General features: G+C 45.0%; 2 protein-coding genes across 2 annotated transcripts in view; one reads left to right on the top strand and one right to left on the bottom strand.

The window, feature by feature from the left end:
* The window catches only part of MGST1 (microsomal glutathione S-transferase 1), a 70,669-nt gene that overhangs the window by 28,295 nt on the left and 22,808 nt on the right, over nucleotides 1-19,566 (bottom strand). The gene's annotated exons all lie outside the window — the stretch shown is intronic.
* SLC15A5 (solute carrier family 15 member 5) overlaps nucleotides 15,601-19,566 on the top strand; it is a 43,299-nt gene continuing 39,333 nt past the window's right edge. The window contains exons 1-2 of the mRNA XM_035127308.2: nucleotides 15,601-16,204; nucleotides 17,617-17,839. Of these exons, the coding sequence (XP_034983199.1) occupies nucleotides 15,832-16,204; nucleotides 17,617-17,839 (596 nt within the window). The 5' untranslated portion in view covers nucleotides 15,601-15,831. The remainder of the gene's footprint in view (nucleotides 16,205-17,616; nucleotides 17,840-19,566) is intronic.

The following is a 19,566-nucleotide window of genomic DNA, read 5'->3' as shown; positions in this document are numbered from 1 at the left end:
CCAAAGAACGTTCGCAAACCGGAACACTTCTGGGTTTGTGGCATTCGGAAGCCGAAACATACGCGTACCAAGACATTCGAGAACCAAGGTACAGCTGTACTCCATTGCGTGTACAGTGATTATTTCAAAAAATTATATGCCACCCTTTAGCACAGCTTCCAGGTCAGTTTCCGAAAAGAATATAAAATACAAACCTCAAAATAAAAAATGATCGCTATGTCTACATGTCGCCAATCTCTCCTCTGTCCTTCTCATCCCTCTTCTGGTTCTGGGAGACCATGGATGAGGGGAGCTTTTTACAGCAGGAGGGGGAGACGCCCATGCCTCTTTTGCAGTTGGAGTCATCTCTGCCTATTGGCCTCCCTTTTCCCACTCTCTTGCTTCAGCTTCTGCTTCTGGACCTCTCTCTGCAAGACTCACAGACTCTCACTAAGCCCCGTTACCTCTTCAGCTTCCGACACCTCCTCTTCCCAGTCTTCTCCCTCTGACCACTCCTCCTTGTCCCACCACCAACCCCCTGGCTCTGAACTTCCCATGGTGGTTCCCCAGCTGGTTCCTCCCACCATTCCTCTGCATCGAACCAGTCCATGACCGTAGGAATTGGTAATACATCCTGGTTTGGAATTATTATCTGCTATCTTCATGCTGGTTTTAAGTGTTGGGGTTTTTTTATGGTTTACAGTGCATGCCTACTCACTAGTAAGTTGCACTGTGTACAATAGGAGCTTTCTCCCATGGAAGCATTAATAGGATTGCAGCCTTATTCAATTTTATGGATCACTTGGCTAGACTCTTGAGATCTTTCTAACTACTGTAATAAATTATGGTATTTTATTGAAAAGTGGATTGTAGTTCTGTTTTATTTTTAAAAAAACTCACCCTTCTTGGGGGTGGGGGCTTTTTGCCTAGAAATCTTTAAAATAAAAAAATCTTTCTTTAATCAAGCCTAGTCCAAAGCCCTCTGCTTGTGAAATTCTATAGATCTTGCCTAACATTATGTAAAGAAGCTGAGTTTTTTTCCCAGGGATGAAGTTGTGCAACATTTGCAGCGACCTGAGAACAAGAGACATTAAATGGATGTCAGATCATTATCAGCAAGATTGCTATCATTACCTATCTCTGGGTTGTCAGCAGAGAGCCTGATGAGCATCCCTCTTATTTCTCTGTGTTTAGGAATAGCAGGGAGACTCGACAGCAGGGGGAAGCATCATGCAACACAATCCTACTCAGAAGTAATGATGCTTTCTCCGAGGTGGATCTGTCCATTTCAGTTCTCTTGGTTAACATAAGAACAGCTTGCTGAATCAGGCCAAAGGCCCATCTAATCCAGCATCCTGTGGCCAGTAAGATGCATGTAGGATGCATGTAGGAGGACTCTGTGGTCTCCAGCAACTGGTATTCACAAGCACTGCTGCCTCCAACTGTCGAGGCAGTCAATAGCAATCATGGCTAGTACCCATTGATCCACTGACATATGTGGGATTGTGGACTAAACCACTGAGCCTCTTGGGCTTGCGGATCGGAAGGTCGGCAGTTCGAATCCCCACGATGGAGTGAGCTCCCGTTGCTCTGTCCCAGCTCCTGGTGAAGATGTCCAGAAATAAACAGTAAATTGCAAGAACTCGGGCCGGGAGGAAGATGAATTTCAAGTAAGTCTTCAAAAGGTTTTATTGATGTAATGAATTGAAATAGGAATCAATTCCAGTATGATAGTGAGGCAAATAAAAATAAATTCCAGTGAAAAAATCCCAAGTATGTTTGCAAACATACTTGGTACACTCTGACCATTAAAACATTGCTGGTGAAGAATTGTCGAAACAGGGCCTTGTCCTGGGATTTTCCCATCAATCCCATCAATCATTTGGGTGGCTTTTTTCCAAATCTTTACCAACTCAATAATATCCTTTTTGAGGTGAGGTGAGATATCTCACTTTTCCAATCTTAGATTCCTTATTCCACAGCTCTGCAGGGGGGGGGGGGTTGTTAAAAAAACCTTCATGAAAATTCATCGGCATTTTAGTGCAGATTTCTCCCTAATATCAACTTTTTGTATGCACTTCTAGCATATTTTTGCAAGCTGTTTTTCTCCAGTTTTCCCAGAGCTTCTCCAGTTCACAAGTGTGCCCACAAACTCAGAGAAGTCGGCAATCCCTGGGGTAGACTATGCTGAGCTAGTTGGGCCGATGAGCAGCCCCTTGTGCTTCTGAGGGTCACCATGAAGTTAAAGAGATGAGCAAGGGAACCTTGGCTAAGGCAGATGCCACCAAACTCTTTCAAACAACAGCAACAGCAGCAGCAAAAGTTTACAGGGAGGTTGAAAAGAACAGCAAGGGGCTGTCAGCTCTTCCGCTGACATGACAGATGAAAAGAAATTCAAGATACCATCCTGGGGAGAAAATTAGAAACTTTGGAGTGGAAATGGCAAATGATTTTTATTGAAATGTACATCCTGCTGTCAAATGGAAAGATCAAGCCTTAGGTACTGATGCTTAAAAATAATGCTTTCTAAGTAAAAGCACACACACACACACACACACAACCACCAACCTTTAAAATAGAGAGGTGACTGTGTGGTGCATTCATTGTCTGTATTTAAAAAGAGAAGCAGAAAAATCTGGGCTGTAACCCTACGCAGGCTTACCAGTAAGCAAGCCCTCTTGAACTCAATAGGACTTTTTTTTCCAAATGGAGACCCACACTCCCGTCTGTTGTGAACAGCAGAGAGATGCAAAGAGATTCTCTGTCAATGTGTGTGTGGGGGGGGGGGTAATGTACTTGCCTTCCCCCCACAAAAAATAAAAACGATTGGGGGGCATGCCATTATTCCTTCCTGACTCTTTTTCTGCTCCTTTCCCTGTGGTAATAACCATTTTGTGTTATGCCACAGCCCTTGCAGCAGAACATTTTGTGACGGGTTCCTGCAGCACTTTCTCAAAATTCGAATGCGTCCACTGGCCCCAAAAGGCTGATAACGCCTTCTTAAGTAGCACCCAAAGACTTGGGAAGGTCTGCTGAGATGGTTGAGCCTCCCCTTCTCCTATCATTCTCCCTCTCTCTCTTTTCATAAAGGGCAACGAGTTACTATTTGCTGAGTTGTTCTGACCCTTAGGGTCTCTGATTGTCATTTGCAGAGGTGTAAGAGGGGGTCTTTTGTTTCTCAATTCATTTTCATTATTAATAGACTCTTCATTGCTATTTCCTTCCTCAATTCAATTGGCTTTGCCATTGATTCGGAAAAAGTTAATTCTTTTCTATAATTTCCAATAGTCTTTGCTGATTGACTCCAAAGGGGAACTGGCCAGTCCTCTGTTGCTTGTAGCTTCAGTGTTTTCCATCCAAATGGCATTGAATTTTCAGGCATTCTGCTACTCCTCTGGGGAACGAGATCCACTGAATTTCAGATAGATGGGGAAATGGTCCTCATTGTAGAGGCAATTTAAGAAAGGAGCTCCTACTCTGAGCTTTGAGCTACTTTCAATGGAAGACACATTTGCTATTCTGCTTGTAACTTCTGTACTGTTACACCCCAACCCATGGTGAAGAGTCCAGTGAGTTTCAGGCACACAGCGTTCATGTTTCCTTTGGAATAATAATAATAATTTATTATTTGTACCCTGCCCATCTGGCTGGGTTTCCCCAGCTACTCTGGGTGGCTCCCAACCAAGTATTAATAACACAATACAGCATTAAACATTAAAAGCTTCCCTAAACAGGGCTGCCTTCAGATATCTTCTAAAAGTCAAATAGCTGCTTAATCCCTTGACATCTGATGGGAGGGCGTTCCACAGGGTGGGTGCCACTACCGAGAAGGCCCTCTGCCTCGTTCCCTGTAACCTCACTTCTCGCAATGAGGGAACTGCCAGAAGGCCCTCAGTGTCTGGGCTGAACGATGGGGGTAGAGACGCTCCTTCAGGTGTGGAGATATTCACACTTAAATTACACAATAGCCAATTAGAACTCCTCCCCCCCACTTCACAACAACCCTGCGAGTTACGTTAAGCTGAGAGATAACGTGTAGATAAAGGTCGCTCAGGGAGCTTCATGGCTAACTGGAGATTTGAACCTGGCTTCCTTTAGCCCTATTTTGACACTAACTGCAGCACCACACTAAACCTTGAGAGAAACTTGAAGGACACGAAGGGATAAGGCAGGGCAGGGTAGGAGTGGGGAACATTTCTTCCTGTTGAACTCTGCATTCCTTTCAACACAGGTGGGGCATATTTCCCATGGTGGTTCAAGTATGGAGGCTCACACCAAATTCCTAATCAGACCAAATTTCAAGTCAGGTGTTGTTCAGTAATGCATTATATTCGAAGAATCTGCAAGAGCATTTCCATAAGGGCACACACACTCTCTACAGTCAACATATGCATAATCTTAGCTGGAAAGGTTCAAGCTGGTCATCACAAAAGTGTCCTGCACCCTGATATCAGACGCCTCCTGGGAGCTCCCTCTGTCACTCCTATCAGTAAGGAGCTTCTTCCAGAGGAGGAGCCTGAAAGTAAGTTGGATGTTGAGCTGGAACCTCCATCACCAAGGACATTGAGATGCCAACGCCAGAACAAAACAAGCCTCACAGGACTAGACCGCTTGTAGCTAAGAGCAGAGAGGCCCATAGTTTGCTACACTAAGGTTTATGACTGCCCTCCTCATCCAAAGGAAGAAGCAGGGGGCATGTAGTGTGTTAGGCCAATGTCTCCGTTCATGCCTAGCCATGCAATTCACCTGCTGTGCCTTTAAACCTTGCAGTGCCTATGTCTCATTCATTAAAGAATTTGGCAAAAACAGACACCCGAGTTTGAGTCCTGCGTCTGCCAGCAAGGGCATGGGCTTCCTAAGGTGACAGACCTATGTGTGGGTTGAGAGGAAGTCCTAATCAAAGCAATAGGGTTTACTTCTGAGTAAACATGCATTTACCTGGCTGCAGAATGTTGTGGGAGACTTGGTAAATAGAGATCTATGTATTTCAATCCATCGCAGAGCTGCCAAGCGCAGAACTAATTATAATCCATTTCGTACTAAAAGCAATAAATTGCTCTTGTGTTTTATCCCAGCTTAAATTACCTATTGCTGAGAGAGGGAGATCAAACATGCACATCTCCGACAAAAACAAACAATTTATTTTTATTTTATTTTGGAAATCATATGCATCAAAATAAAAAAAAGGAAGCTTTGGGAAACATGGCTTGATTTTCAGAAACTGACAGTTACATTAAGTTGCATTAAGCCACAGAGATTTAGGTGGGTTCAAAAGGGGAGGAGGCCAGTTCTTTGATAATAAGGGGACCAGTGCCTTCTAGTCATGATGGCTAGATGCCACCTCCAGGTTTTGGAAGACAGACGCCTCTTGACACAGTTAAGTCAAGTCGCGAACGACTTTGGAGTTGCGGTGCTCATCTCGCTTTACTGGCCGAAGGAGCCGACGTTTGTCCGCAAACAGTTTTTCCAGGTCATGTGGCCAGCATGACTAAGCTGCTTCTGGCAAAACCAGAGCAGCGCACAGAAACGCCGTTTACCTACCCGCCAGAGTGGTGCCTATTTATTTACTTGCCCTTTGACGTGCTTTCGAACTGCTAGGTTGGCAGGAGCTGGGACCAAGCAACAGGAGCTCACCCCGTCATGGGGATTCGAACCGCCGACCTTCTGATTGGCAAGCCCAAGAGTCTCAGTGGGAGGTGTTCAGAGTGAAAGGCTGGGGGGGGTGCAGCTAGTGGTCAGTTTCAGCAAGGTAGCAGCTGGATTTATAGATTCCCTGGTACGCTTTCTTAGGCTTACAGTCCAAGTCTGCACCAAAACAACTCGCAACTGAGCTACACAGCCAAGTGAGGTTTTGAACCCTGGTCATCCAATGTCTTGTCTGACACTCTAACCACTACACCACACTGCCTCTCATAAGAACTGGACCAGACCAGCATCTTGTGGCCAATCAGATGCCTATGAGAAGCCCACAAACAAGAGAGGAGCACAACAGTCCTTGACCAATTACAATTCCCAGGAATCGGTGCCTACTTGATGTAAACCTAATTAAAGTACCGTAACATAGCTGGCAATGGAAGGAGATTTTCCTTCCCAGTTCTATACATGAGACCAACCTGTGAATGGACACTATCCATCATTATCAGATGACAAGGGGAACCAGATGCACATATCGTATTATTTTACTTGTAGGCAATACTTGATCACATAATTACATATCCCTCCCCCCCCCCTTTTGGCAGATGCAAGTGGAGGGGGATCTTGAGTGCTTTCTCCAATCTATAGTTTGTCATAGGATTTTTAAAAAGCCATCTTTCTATATGATAGAACTAGGTCTAATTTACCCATTAGAGAAAACAACATCGTAAAGAATATCTGCCAACTCCACGATATAAAACTTCACCATGCATCATGAAAAATAATTGCAATGCAATTACCTCTGAATTATAAAACCGTCAAATAGGTGCAATAAGACAAGAGCCTGTGAACATATGAAAAACTGCCTAGCACAGATATAATTATATATGTTTGGGTTGAGGCTGAAAGAGAAAGGGAGCAAAGACGCGAAATAATAAAGCAGGTGCCAGTTGAGAGGAAAGCACAATGGTGCCAAAAATCATGGAACGCTGGAATGGACTTCAACCTTTGCTGAATATGGATATGTGCCAAAACATAAGTGCCTGTCTTTATAGCCCCAGAAAGTGCTTTCAGCCAGCTTAGAGTGGTGCCCCAGATGCACCCATTCGTGGTGAGGTCAGATGTGGTTTTGCATGCTTCAGTTACGTTTTTGGACTACTGCACCGCACTCCTTGGGGGGGGGCTGCCCTTGAACACTACTCAGAAACTTCCATTGGCTCAGAATGATGCTGCCAAAAACTTGACCGAAGCCAGCTGTTTGGAATCATGTGACCCCCCTTATTGCATTGACGGTTGGTACAATGGAAAGCGGTGTCCAGGACATCTAGAGCAGGTTTTCCCAAACTCGGCCCTCCAGTTGCTTTTGGACTACAACTCCCATCATCCCTAGGTAGCAGGACCAGTGGTCAGGGATGATGGGAATTGTAGTCCACAAAGAGCTGGAGACCCAAGTTTGGGAAACCCTGCTCTAGAGCCTTTAATGGCTCAAGATCAAGTTGCCTGAGTGACTTTTTCCACCTTTGTGTATCTGTTTGTCCTTTAAGAGAGAACCGCCTGTGCATACAGTATTTTGAGGACTGCCTTAGTGGCAAGAGATGAGAGACCTTTTCCTACAGCAGTGTCTTGTACGTGGAACTCCCTGCCTCATGAGCGGCTGGGGAAACCTGTGTCCTTCTAGATGTTGCTGGACTTTAAAAAAAACCATCACCCGCCCTCCGTCAGCAACACCAGGGTTGATGAGAGGTGTGGTGTGACGACATCTGGAGGGCTGAAGATTCCCCATGCCTGATTTAATTCCTCTTCCTCTTAACTTCCATCCCACTGCCATTGGAAGGCTCTTCTTTTGCAGTTGGCCTTAAAACCTTGTCACTTCTTTGAGTTACTGTCACTGCAGTTTCCACCTCAGGGAGCTGCCATTCCCAGCAATTGCTTAACAAACTGCAGTTCCCAAGATTCCTTGTGGGAAGCCATAACTATGTACTGTGAAACTGGCCTAAGGTAAGCATGGGTGGGGAACCTACACCCCACCCATGAGAATTTCACTGAAATTACAATGCTGTCAGGTGTGCCTGGCATTTGCTTGGCCTGAGGTACAGTTGAGTATTTGAAAAGTAGACAGGAAGTCCAGTGCATCTTTGCATTTAACATGCATGTTTTAAAAAATGCAAATTGCATCAGCTGTGGGGGAGGGATAATAATCAACAATGGTATTGTTGTTGTTTAGTCGTTTAGTCGTGTCCGACTCTTCGTGACCCCATGGACCATAGCACGCCAGGCACTCCTGTCTTGCACTGCCTCCCGCAATTTGGTCAAACTCATGTTCGTAGCTTCGAGAACACTGTCCAACCATCTTGTCCTCTGTCGTCCCCTTCTCCTAGTGCCCTCAATCTTTCCCAACATCAGGGTCTTTCCCAAGGATTCTTCTCTTCTCATGAGGTGGCCAAAGTATTGGAGCCTGAGCTTCACGATCTGTCCTTCCAGGGAGCACTCAGGGCTTATTTCCTTAAGAATGGATAGGTTTGATCTTCTTGCAGTCCATGGGACTCTCAAGAGTCTCCTCCAACACCATAATTCAAAAGCATCAATTCTAATACCAACAATGGTATTAGAGCAGGCATGTGGAGGGAGGGCTTAACCCCTTCTTTCCCTGCTGCAGTCCTCAGGAAAATCACTCTTCTGGAGGTGGTATTTTGCTTCCTGAGAATCCTTCAGTGACTGTGGATTTATGATCTGTGACCAAATATCATTTCTGACTAAATTACATCATTAAAAAAAGCTTAATTATTTTGTGTTGTCTCTATAGCCATAAATAAAGAGAACCTCCTTTGGCATAAATAAAGAGAACCTCCAAGTTTTTATTTCTTTGTGTCTTATACACTATTAACATCTCATCTCTCCCTGCAACCTGCTCAGAGTGCCCTCTTATGTTAGGAAGTACTTCTCATTTCAATAGGATTTATATCCATTTCTATTAAGTCTGCCTGGGACCATAGCCTTTGTTCTTTCTGCCATAGCAGTCCAGCTACGTAGATGGCTGGACCAAAAGTCCCATCCACAACAGACATTTAAATTATATGGCTTCTGCCAAAAATATATATATTGGGAACTGTAGTTTTTGAGGGTGCTGGGAATCGTAGCTCTGTGAAGGCATCAACTACAAATCCCAGGGTTCTTTGGGAGAACTCATGCACTTCAAATGCATGGTGTGAATGTGACCAATAACCTCATGGCTGGGCAGGGTAATTGTGAATTCCCCATATTCAAATAAGTGGCGCAATAGGTCAGTGCCACCTTCTGTTAGCCAGAAGGTTGGTGGTTCGCGCCCACCCAGGGAAAGCTGTGGGCAGGATCTCTGCATTGCAGGGGTTGGACTACGTGACCCTCATGGTCCCTTCCAACTCTGCAATTCTAGGATTCTAGGTAAAGAAAGAGCTAGCCTGCATCGCATTTTCTAAAAAGCCTTGCTCATTATTTTTATGAGCCTTGATTCCACCTAATAGACAAACTTTCCAGATACTCCAAAAACCTTCCAGTTTCCCCATATCTCACTTCTGCCAAGTTTTATGAATTCTTCCCAAAATACACAACCAAAATGTGAGCAAGCATTTGAGTTCATTGAAAGTTTCCAACGAACCTGATGAAAAGTTCTGAATGATCTAAAAGTTTGCCCACTATTTTCCTACCATAGATTAGATTAGATTAGCTCCTGTGGACCCATACAGCCCCTTACAATTTGTGCGTGTCCCTTTAACAGTTACCTGACATGGAGAAATCTTCCACCAGCTGCATGCCAGATATGTGTTAAAAGCACAGGAGCCTTATCAGAACAAAATACTTGGCATCTCTGTGTCGACAACCGGTTGACAGAAGGGATATCCTACCTGTATGATTCTGGCTGCTAGACAAGCTTTGCTGCGGAGAGTCTGCAGATGGAAAACACAAGTTGCTTGCCTAGTGGTATACTTCAGACACTTAATTGGGAGTAAGCCCCACTGGACTCAGTTTGTAAGCATGTTTCTAGCCAATCTGAATAAAAGTATTTCTCCTGCTTGTGTCTGCCTGCTCTTTTTGCCACAACAGCTTGTGCAAAGACCAGGGTTGGGGGAGCCTGAGTTTTCTGCCTCCAGAGCTGCAATGTGTGAAGATAAGCTGGGCAAATTGTTCTCTGAGGCAATGCAGTCCACGGACTAGGAAGTAAGTATCTTCAAACTTAATGGCATTTGTTTCTCAGTAACTATGAGCAAAGATCCGTCTATAAGCATTGTGTGTGTGTGTTGGAAAGGGACTTTTCTCCTTGTTAGCACTGGGGGCAAAGTCTGGACTGGGGAAATCCCTGGTTCCTCATGTCCAGCGAGGCAAACCCAGACATTTCCAAAGCAGAGTCTGGGCTCCTATCTGGATTTGACCATCATCACCACTGCTAGCCAGCCTTCCAACCTCCTTCTCCCAGCTTCATCCTACAGCCAAGGCTCCTCCTAACCCTCTTGTTTTTTGGTGATTCTCTCATTTGAGAAGGCTCAGGAAAGGCTAGAGGACCAAAAAAAATCAGTGGAAGCGAATGGGAGTTTACCCATCACCACATCTACAGACCCTCCAAGTGTCCCTATTTTCCATGGACTGTCCTGGATTTACAGAAGCCATCCTGATTTCTGATTTGATCCTGGAATATCCCACTTTTCCTTGGGACGTCCCTATTTTCATTGGAGAAATGTTGGAGGGTATGGAGTTATGCTATCCCTGAGCCAAGTAACTATACAACTTTCAGAAGACATCTGAAGGCAGCCCTGTCTAGGGAAATTGTTTAATGTTGTATTATGTTTTTATATAGGGGACGGGGGTGGCGCTGTGGTCTAAACCACAGAGCCTAGGGCTTGCCGATCGGAAGGTCGGCAGTTCGAATCCCCGTGATGGGGTGAGCTCCCGTTGCTCGGTCCAAGCTCCTGCCCGCCTAGCAGTTCGAAAGCACATCAAAGTGCAAGTAGATAAATAGATACCGCTCCGGTGGGAAGGTAAACGGCGTTTCCATGCGCTGCTCTGGTTCGCCAGAAGCGGCTTAGTCATGCTGGCCACATGACCCGGAAGCTTTCTCCGGACAAACGCCTATAGAGCGAGATGAGCGCGCAACCCCAGAGTCGTCCATGACTGGACCTAACGGTCAGGGGTACCTTTACCTATGTTTTTATATATGTTGGAAGCAGCCCAGAATGGCTGGGACAACCCAGTCAGATGGGCGTGGTTCATTATTGTTATTGTTATGAGTGGTTGTTATTGTTATTGGAATAGAATGTCCCTATTTTAATCAGAGAAATGTTGGAGGGTATGTGTCTGGTGTTAATCGGGCATCATTAGAGCCAGTCTTTTTCTCTAAGTGTTTCTAGACCTTATGGCGCCAAATAAAAACTCAAGACACACACACACACACACAGGCTGTCTCCTCAATGAAATCTCAGTAACCAAAGAGAACAGTGCTCCCAGAAATCAAAGAGGAAGGATTTAGCACATATCTCTTGTCTATTGCAGTTATCGCCCATCCCTCTTTACCTAATTCCCCCCCTCCCTGTTTGACTCAAACAGACTTCCAAGAATATTGCGAAAAAGCTTAAATCTTTCCTCTTGCAAATATATACAGAGTTGCCCACCGATGTTTTCTTTTCAGATTTGGAATTATGCTGCACCACTAGAATGTAGGGGAGGGGGGCCTCAAAGCAGTTTACAAAGAGAACGCAACAATGAAGTTAAAATCAATGATTTAAAATGTTTAAATTTGATAGGTTGCTTCTGAGCAAATGTGGATGTATTATAGCCCTTTGCTGCAATCCCATGCACACTAGTTGCGAGTCTGGATGGAGGAGATTTTTGTTTCAATTTGAATTTAAAGTCAAACCCACCTAATTCACACTTTCTGAAACAATACATGAACCAGAACAATGCTGCCTCTCAAAATCCATACATCATCAAATTTTGCAATCGAAAATGTGCATATACTCGAGTAAATGTCGTATAGAAATTAATATATTACTAAAAAAAAATTGCAGAGATAAATGCATCATATATTAGGGAAAATGTATATGTTGGACAAAACGGCATACAAAAAATGAATATATTACATGAAATCTGAAGTCAAATGCTAATGAATTAATTTGCAAACTAATGTGGGAATGTGAGAGTGGAAAAGGAAAGAAACTGAGATAAACCAAAATTGAAATATTTAGTTCACCTTCCCTACTTGGGAGCAAGTCTCATTCAGTTCCATGAGATTTGCTTTGGAGTAAGCCTGCTATGTGGTATCAGGGGCTATAAATGTGGAATGCAAATCCTGAGGGTGGTTTGACCCGGCTTGCTGACTCTCCCGGGTCTTATGCAGCAGGTTTGGTAAGAGTGCTCTGACCTTTGCATGTTTACTCAAAGGAAGTCCCACTGGGGTTCACTCCCCAAGTCAATCTTAAATCTTCCCCTATTGAGGCTTAAAGCAGTGCAGGATTAGGCCTTTCGGGGGGAAAGTGTCTTGGAACGGAAGGCTCCGACTGTCAGAAGCTGAAACTGGCAGCAAGAAGAGAGGCCAGACCCCAACTGCTGCTTGTATCAGGTACAGGATTAGACCCCCCCTGTTTGTCCCACCAAAGATCTCTCCCTGACCCAGTTTTCCAAAATAATAATAATAATACTCAGGGATTATTATTGTCTTCTTTCTTTCGTTAATTAGTCCTGGCCTGACATGATTGTTTGTTAGGACTGGTGGTTCTTCAGGGAGAATTGTATCTATTTTTAAATGTGTAGAAGTATATGTCTGAGATTAAGAGTTGAATAAAGGTGCCTAAATTGTGGGGGCAGCAGGGGACCCCCTTAGATTTTGTGACAAGTCCCTTTAGCATATATATATATATATGGAATTTATGATCAGCCTTCTACTTCCCGACCCCTGCAAAAAGGCAAATTAATTTTGTTTTTTGGTTGCCAAGGTTTTTAGACCGCTTCCTCAGAAAAAGCCTCTAAGCAGTTTGCTCCAAAAAAGGATAGGCAGCATTTATTTAAAACGCATGTAAATCAAACACTGAAGATAAATTGACGCAAAACGTTGTCAAAAATATAAACAAAAGCGGTGGTTTTAAAACAAGTACGTGCAATAAAATTGCATGTTTGAAACGCACGTCTACAAAAATTACATGCTTGCTCAGTGGTGAGTGATGGGGCTGTGTCTTGAATGTCTTTGAATGTGTAGGAGAGCCTGCATGGGTTTTTTTCACTGTGCAAAGATGCTGCGCCTTCATTTCTTGGCTCCACAAAGCCCTTGCCTCCCATGTTGCTCTCCTTGTACCTTCCCAGCAATTCATTGACTCTTGGAGACCAATGAGCCTAACATCACATTCACACCATGCATTTAGACCACTCTTAAAGGTAAAGGGACTGACTCTGGGCTTGCGGCGCTCATCTCGCGTTATTGGCCGAGGGAGCTGGCGTACAGCTTCCAGGTCATGTGGCCAGCATGACAAAGCCGCTTCTGGTGAACCAGAGCAGCACACGGAAACGCCATTTAGCTTCCCGCTGGAGCGGTACCTATTTATCTACTTGCACTTTGACGTAGCTCTATAACGGGGTCAGCAACCTTTTTCAGCTGTGGGCTGGTCCACCCTCCCTCAGGCCATGTGGTGGGGTGGACTATATTTTGGGGGAAAAATAATGAATAGATGCCCCACAAATAACCCAGAGATGCATTTAAAATAAAAGGACACATTCTACTCATGTAAAAACACGCTGATTCCCAGACCGTCCGTGGGCCAGATTTAGAAGGCGATTGGGCTGGATCCGGACCCCATGCCTTAGGTTGCCTACCCCTGCTCTATAAGGTCAGCACTCCTTATACCTGAAGGAGTGTCTCCACCCCCATCAATCAGCCCCAACACGGAGGTCCAGCTCCGAGGGCCTTCTGGCAGTTCCCTCACTGCGAGAAGTGAGGTTACAGGGAACCAGGCAGAGGGCCTTCTTGGTAGTGGTGCCTGCCCTGTAGAATGCCATCCCATCAGATGTCAAGGAAATAAACAACTACAGTGGTACCTCGCAAGACGAATGCCCTGCAAGATGAATGGTGACTCACAAGACGAATTCATTTTGCGAAAAATTCATCTTGCGAATCGTGGTTTCCCATAGGAATGTATTGAAATTTAATTTAATTAAATTAAACGCACAGAAATTTAAATTAAATTAAATTAAATTAAACCACAGAGCCTAGGGCTTGCTGATCAGAAGGTTGGCGGTTCGAATCCCCATCTCAGGGTTATTTGTGAAGCAGAGGAATCTATTCATTATTTCCCCCAAAAAAATATAGTCCACCCCACCACATGGTCTGAGGGAGGGTGGACCGGCCCACGGCTGAAAAAGGCTGCGCTGTGGGTTAAACCACAGAGCCTAGGGCTTGCCAATCAGAAGGTCGGCGGTTCGAATCCCCATGATGGGGTGAGCTCCCATTGCTCGGTCCCTGCTGCTGCCAACCTAGCAGTTCCAAAGCACGTCAAAGTGCAAGTAGATAAATAGGCACCACTACAGCGGGAAGGTAAACGGCGTTTCCGTGCACTGCTCTGGTTCGCCAGAAGCAGCTTTGTCATGCTGGCTACAATAATGCGAGATGAGCGCCACAACCCCAGAGTCGGTCACAACTGGACCTAATGGATAGGGGTCCCTTTACCTTTTTATGGGCAAAAAAAGACATTTCAATGCATTCCTATGGGAAACTGCGATTCGCAAGATGAATTTTTCGCAAAACGAATTACTGTAAATTCGTCTTGCGAGGCATCACTGTATCTGACTTTTAGAAGACATCTGAAGGCATCCCTGTTTAGGGAAGTTTTTAATGTTTGGTGTTTTATCATGTTTTTAATAGTCTGTTGGGAGCCGCCCAGAAGGGAAGGCCTGGCCAGATGGGCAGGGTATAAGTAATACATTATTATTATTATTATTATTATTATTATTATTATTATTATTATTATTACTACTGCTGCTGCTACTGCTACTACTACTACTACTACTACTACACTCATAACAGATTACAGTTCCTAGGATTCTCCATGGCTATTAAACTTGTATCGTAGTGCTTCATTTGTGTGCTGTGTGTGACTATGGTATCTTTATGATATATATACTTTTATTTGCACATCTGCACAACACCGAGTGTAGGATGGAGGGGTAGACAGCATTCGCAGTCCAGGAGGAGCCAGCTTTTTGCAACAAGTGCAGCTGCAGCCTATCCCAACATAGGATTAACAGGCATCATTGCCCTGAACCTCGGATTCAGAACAGCAGTCAGTTTGGTTCAGAGCCTCTCTGTAACAGCCTGCCCCAGTCAGCCCACGATGGCTGCTGCCCTTCTGCATGAAATTCACTTCTTAATTTTAGTTTTACTTTTTTGTCTGCTTGCCACTAACCATTGCTTCCCTCCAAAAAAAGGCACTTTCTCCCTTCTGAATCGCAGCAAGCAGTTGCGACCAGAACACAGTCAAAACAGATAAATTTTGCACGGAGATTTCCCTTGCGATTCCCACCCCTACCCTGTTTTCATTAGCCCATTGCAATTATTTGGCAGGAGGGGTGCTGATGGAGATAGGACTTACTGCACTTAAATGTAGTGGTGTATACTTCCCCCCTCCTAATTAACTTTCTTATCTCAATTTAACTCGCATAATAACAAGAAATGTTATAACGATAAGCTATTGTTCATTTGCTTATGTGCATCCTTCCTGTCTTTATCGCTTTGCTCCCAGTTTCATCCACGGTTGCTTAATTAAAAGCATTGGAATATTAGCCCTGCATTATTTTTTTCCTTGATCCCAATACTTGAATTTTGCTGAGGTACTTTAGCCTTCCTCGGTATTTAAACCTTTATCTGTAGCGGGCAGATAAAGTTTGCTGCGCTTCCTATATTGGATTCACATAATTTTAATAGGCAATTGTTGCTTTGCGGTTGGAGTGGGGGGAGGGAGGAGGTCGTTTTTGCCACATAACGAGCTAATTAAACTGATTGGTTTCTGAAAAACCTGCATGCTCAAATAAGTTAATATAGACGGCTTGGATCTGTAAAAGAAGATGATCTGAGAATTGTTGTGGCGATATGTGGAATTTAACGCAACGGTCTCACTTGTGTGCCGGTTACAGAAGCGGGTGACCGAAGTGCACTCACACAAAAAAGATTGCCTTGCCCTGAGCTACTATCCTCCAGCAACAGCAGTGATGCCTCTTGTTGATATGAAACTGATGCCAGATGGGCAACTTCTAAGACCTGTATCCACGAAGGAGGGCAGAAAGCCCACAGCCAGGCAAGACAGCGATGGCGTCTCCAGCGCTAAGCCTCGGAAGGAAATCCATGGGACAATTTGGTTGCTGCTCGTGGAGCTGTGCGAAAAGTTCACCTTCTTTGGCATCGTCTGCAACATGATTCTCTTCTGCACCATCAAGCTTGGCTATCCCAACCACCAGGCGGCCACGATCAATCTCTGCTTTGTAGGCGCCTGCATGGTGACTCCGCTTCTGATGGGCTGGCTTGCCCAAGGCCTGGTGGGGCGGAGCAAACTGGCGTATATCTGTGCGTTTCTGCATTTCGTAGGTAGGTATCTGGTAGCGCCTCTTCCCAGGGATGGGGATGAAATCAGACACAGTTAGCATTCTAAGGCGAACCTACCCAATTTGGGCTTTCTGCAAACTATATGCAAACTGAAACAAGGCCATTTCTCTAAATTTGCACATCTCTGAATTTTGCAATTTCGCAAGGCAGTTCTGCAGCTAATGTCTGCTAAATGCATGTGCTTGGATATATTGTGTTTAAAAGTTGTAAGTGGAAATAACATGCAAGAATGTGTTGTATAGGGAGCATTGCTTTGCAAAGGTATGTATATTAGGGGGAATTGCATACAGTCGTGTGTATTAGAAGACTTCAACTGAAATGCTGGTGAATTTTCATGAGGACTTAAAAGAGAAAAGAAAAGAAAATCACTATTGTGATTTCCACTATTGTAGAAATGTGGACTTAAGAATGGAAAATATTATCCAATCCCTGCGACTTGATTGGGGTACTTTATTTGTTTTCTTTGATTGTCATTTATGTAGATGATGGATTCCCAAACTATTTTTGGTGGTTCTGGACAAAAACGGCAGTGCAGCAATAGAGCACCTTCTGCCATGGATGTAGCATGCCCTGCAACTGTGGTTGTGTATCCAGTATACATTTAAAGCACACCTGAAGCACATTTTCTTCCTCAAAGAATTCTGGGAATTGTAACTCTGTGTGGTGTGTGTGTGTGTGTGTGAACTACAATGCCCAGAATCCTTTGAGAGAAAGCATGTGCATCTTATTGTTGACATCCTTCTGTCTTGGGAGGCAATGAAGGAGTGTGCCTTTGACTGTAGAGATATGGGAGAGACATGTTTTGTTGCAGCAGAGGCAGATGAAGGCATCCGGTTCTGCTACTGCAGATGCACCGTGGCATTTCTTCTCTCTGCACTGCACCCAGCGGTCATCCCTCCTCTGGTCACTGCTGTGGATACAGGACCTGACTGCCGGTCTCCAGGCACTGCAGTCGTCTGCAAGGGATTCCCCCACGGCACGGTTGACATCGCCAGCCTTCCTGTCATATTTGTAACACAGAGTCGATCTGCCAATAGGCTGGTGACTGAAGCCAGCTCCTTGGGGATCCCTGAATCTTCCATTCTGTGGACAAGACCAACCAAGCCAGCGTAGATGTCACTGAGACAGGAGTGTGAACTTGCTGGAAATGTGGGCTTGGAAGAGCACATATGCTTTAAAGGTATAATAGTGTGTACGCAGCCTGATAGTCCTTTTGATGATGCTGGTGGGGGCAGACAGAGAATTGGCAAATCCTTTGGGGTGTTTAACACAGTCTGCTTACACAACTGTCCCCCAATTTTTTTTTAATTTAAAAAATGTCATAAGGAATACTTTCATTTCTTAGTTACCCTTTCATCCTGCCCTTCTCTCTCACGCTGCCTTTCATGTTGCAGGTACAGCCCTGTTACCTGTCGTCGCCTTCCCCTTTGAAGATTTTTTCATAGATAAGCACTACGTCCTCCACACCTTGGCTAGAAGAGAGCAGCAGGTCCTCTTTTACGTGGGGCTGTCGGCCACCTGCCTTGGCTCAGGTGGAATAAGAGCCATTGTGTGCCCCTTGAGCGTTTACGACCTTGATGCATACAGAGAAAAGGAGCTTCTGTCGTTTTTCAACTGGTCAGTGCTTGCCGCTGTTGCAATTGGGAGAATAGGGGTGGGGAAGGGGTGTCGCTTTGAAAGATCTTGGTAGCTGAGAACATCACCTTTTAATCTGAATAATAATAATAATAATAATAATAATAATAATAATAATAATAATTTATTATTTATACCCTGCCCATCTGGCCGGGCTTCCAACCGCCACTCTGGGCGGCTTCCAACGCACATCAAAATACATTAAAATATCACAGACTAAAAACTTCCCTAAAGAGGGCTGCCTTTATGTATTTTCTAAATGTCAGGTAGTTGTTTATCTCTCTGACCTCTGATGAGAGGGCGTTTCACAGGGCGGGTGCCACTACCAAGAAGGCCCTCTGCCTGGTTCCCTGTAGCTTTGCTTCTCACAGTGAGGGAACTGCCAGAAGGCCCTCGGCGCTGGATCGATGGAGGGTGGAGACGCTCCTTCAGGTATACTGGACCGAGGCCGTTTAGGGCTTTAAAGGTCAGCACCAGCACTTTGAATTGTGCTCGGAAACGTACTGGGAGCCAATGTAGATCTCTCAGGACCGGTGTTATGTGGTTCCGGCGGCTGCTCCCAGACACCAGTCTGGCTGCCGCATTCTGGATTAGTTGTAGTTTCCGGATCACCTTCAAAGGTAGCCCCACATAGAGCGCATTGCAGTAGTCCAAGCGGGAGATAACCAGAGCATGCACTACTCTGGTGAGACAGTCCGCGGGCAGGTAGGGTCCCAGCCTGCGTACCAAATGGTACATCCTGACTTCAATGTTGTCGGACTCTAACTCCCATCAGCCTCAGTCAGCATGATCAGGGACCAGAGATGATGGGAGTTGTAGTCCAACCACTTCTGCAGGGACACAGCCCCATGTGTTTTAAATCCTTGTTCCCTCCATTGTGCTTGAGGTACTCCTCTGTGAGACTGCCCCACTGGAAGGTCACCAGTTTTAAAATCTCCACCGAACAATTGTTGACAGGGATATTGGGTTGGCTGTTGAGCACTGGGTTTTTTTTAGTGTGTTTAGCTCTGCATCAAGGTTGGCCCTTAAATGCAACATGCTTGCTCAGAGGGTCCATACTTCTCAGTTGCCAGGTGCTAATGGCAAATGACTGGGGATGACCATCCTTTTCATATCCTTCTTGTAAGTTCCCAGAGGCGCATACTGTGTACCCAGCAAGCACCAGGTGCATTCTTGCATTCCTAGCACATTCCCTTCAGCAAACAACCTTCTTATTACCAACACACTCTTTCGACAGAAAAATAAATTTAAAACATGGAGGCACCCTCGGTCAAACCACTGGCACCTCTTAGACTATGTTATTGTCTGTGCTAAAGATTGCTGTGATGTGCTCCTTACCAGAGCTATGACAAGCGCTGACAACTGCTGGACAGATCACTGACTAATACGCTCCACGATGGCTATCAAGATTATACCTCAATGCAGGCTTCAAAATGAACACTCAAACCCTTCAAGATCCCATTAACACCAACAACTGGGAAATACTGGCCTGAGAGCACTCCAGTTGGAGAACAGCCTTTACCAAAGGTGTCATGGGCTTTGAAGACACTCAAACTCAGGACGCAAGGGAGAAACGTGCTAAGAGGAAGGCATGCTTGGCAAATCCACACCATGATCAACTCCCACCCAGAAACCAATGTCCCCACTGTGGAAGGACATGTGGATCCAGAATTGGCCTCCACAGTCACTTACAGAGTCATTGTTAATAC

Source organism: Zootoca vivipara, chromosome 10 (genome assembly GCF_963506605.1).
Source record: "Zootoca vivipara chromosome 10, rZooViv1.1, whole genome shotgun sequence".
Taxonomy (NCBI): Eukaryota; Metazoa; Chordata; class Lepidosauria; order Squamata; family Lacertidae; genus Zootoca; species Zootoca vivipara.
The sequence above is the reverse complement of the archived record's forward strand: the minus strand, read 5'-3'. Positions and strand labels throughout refer to the sequence as shown.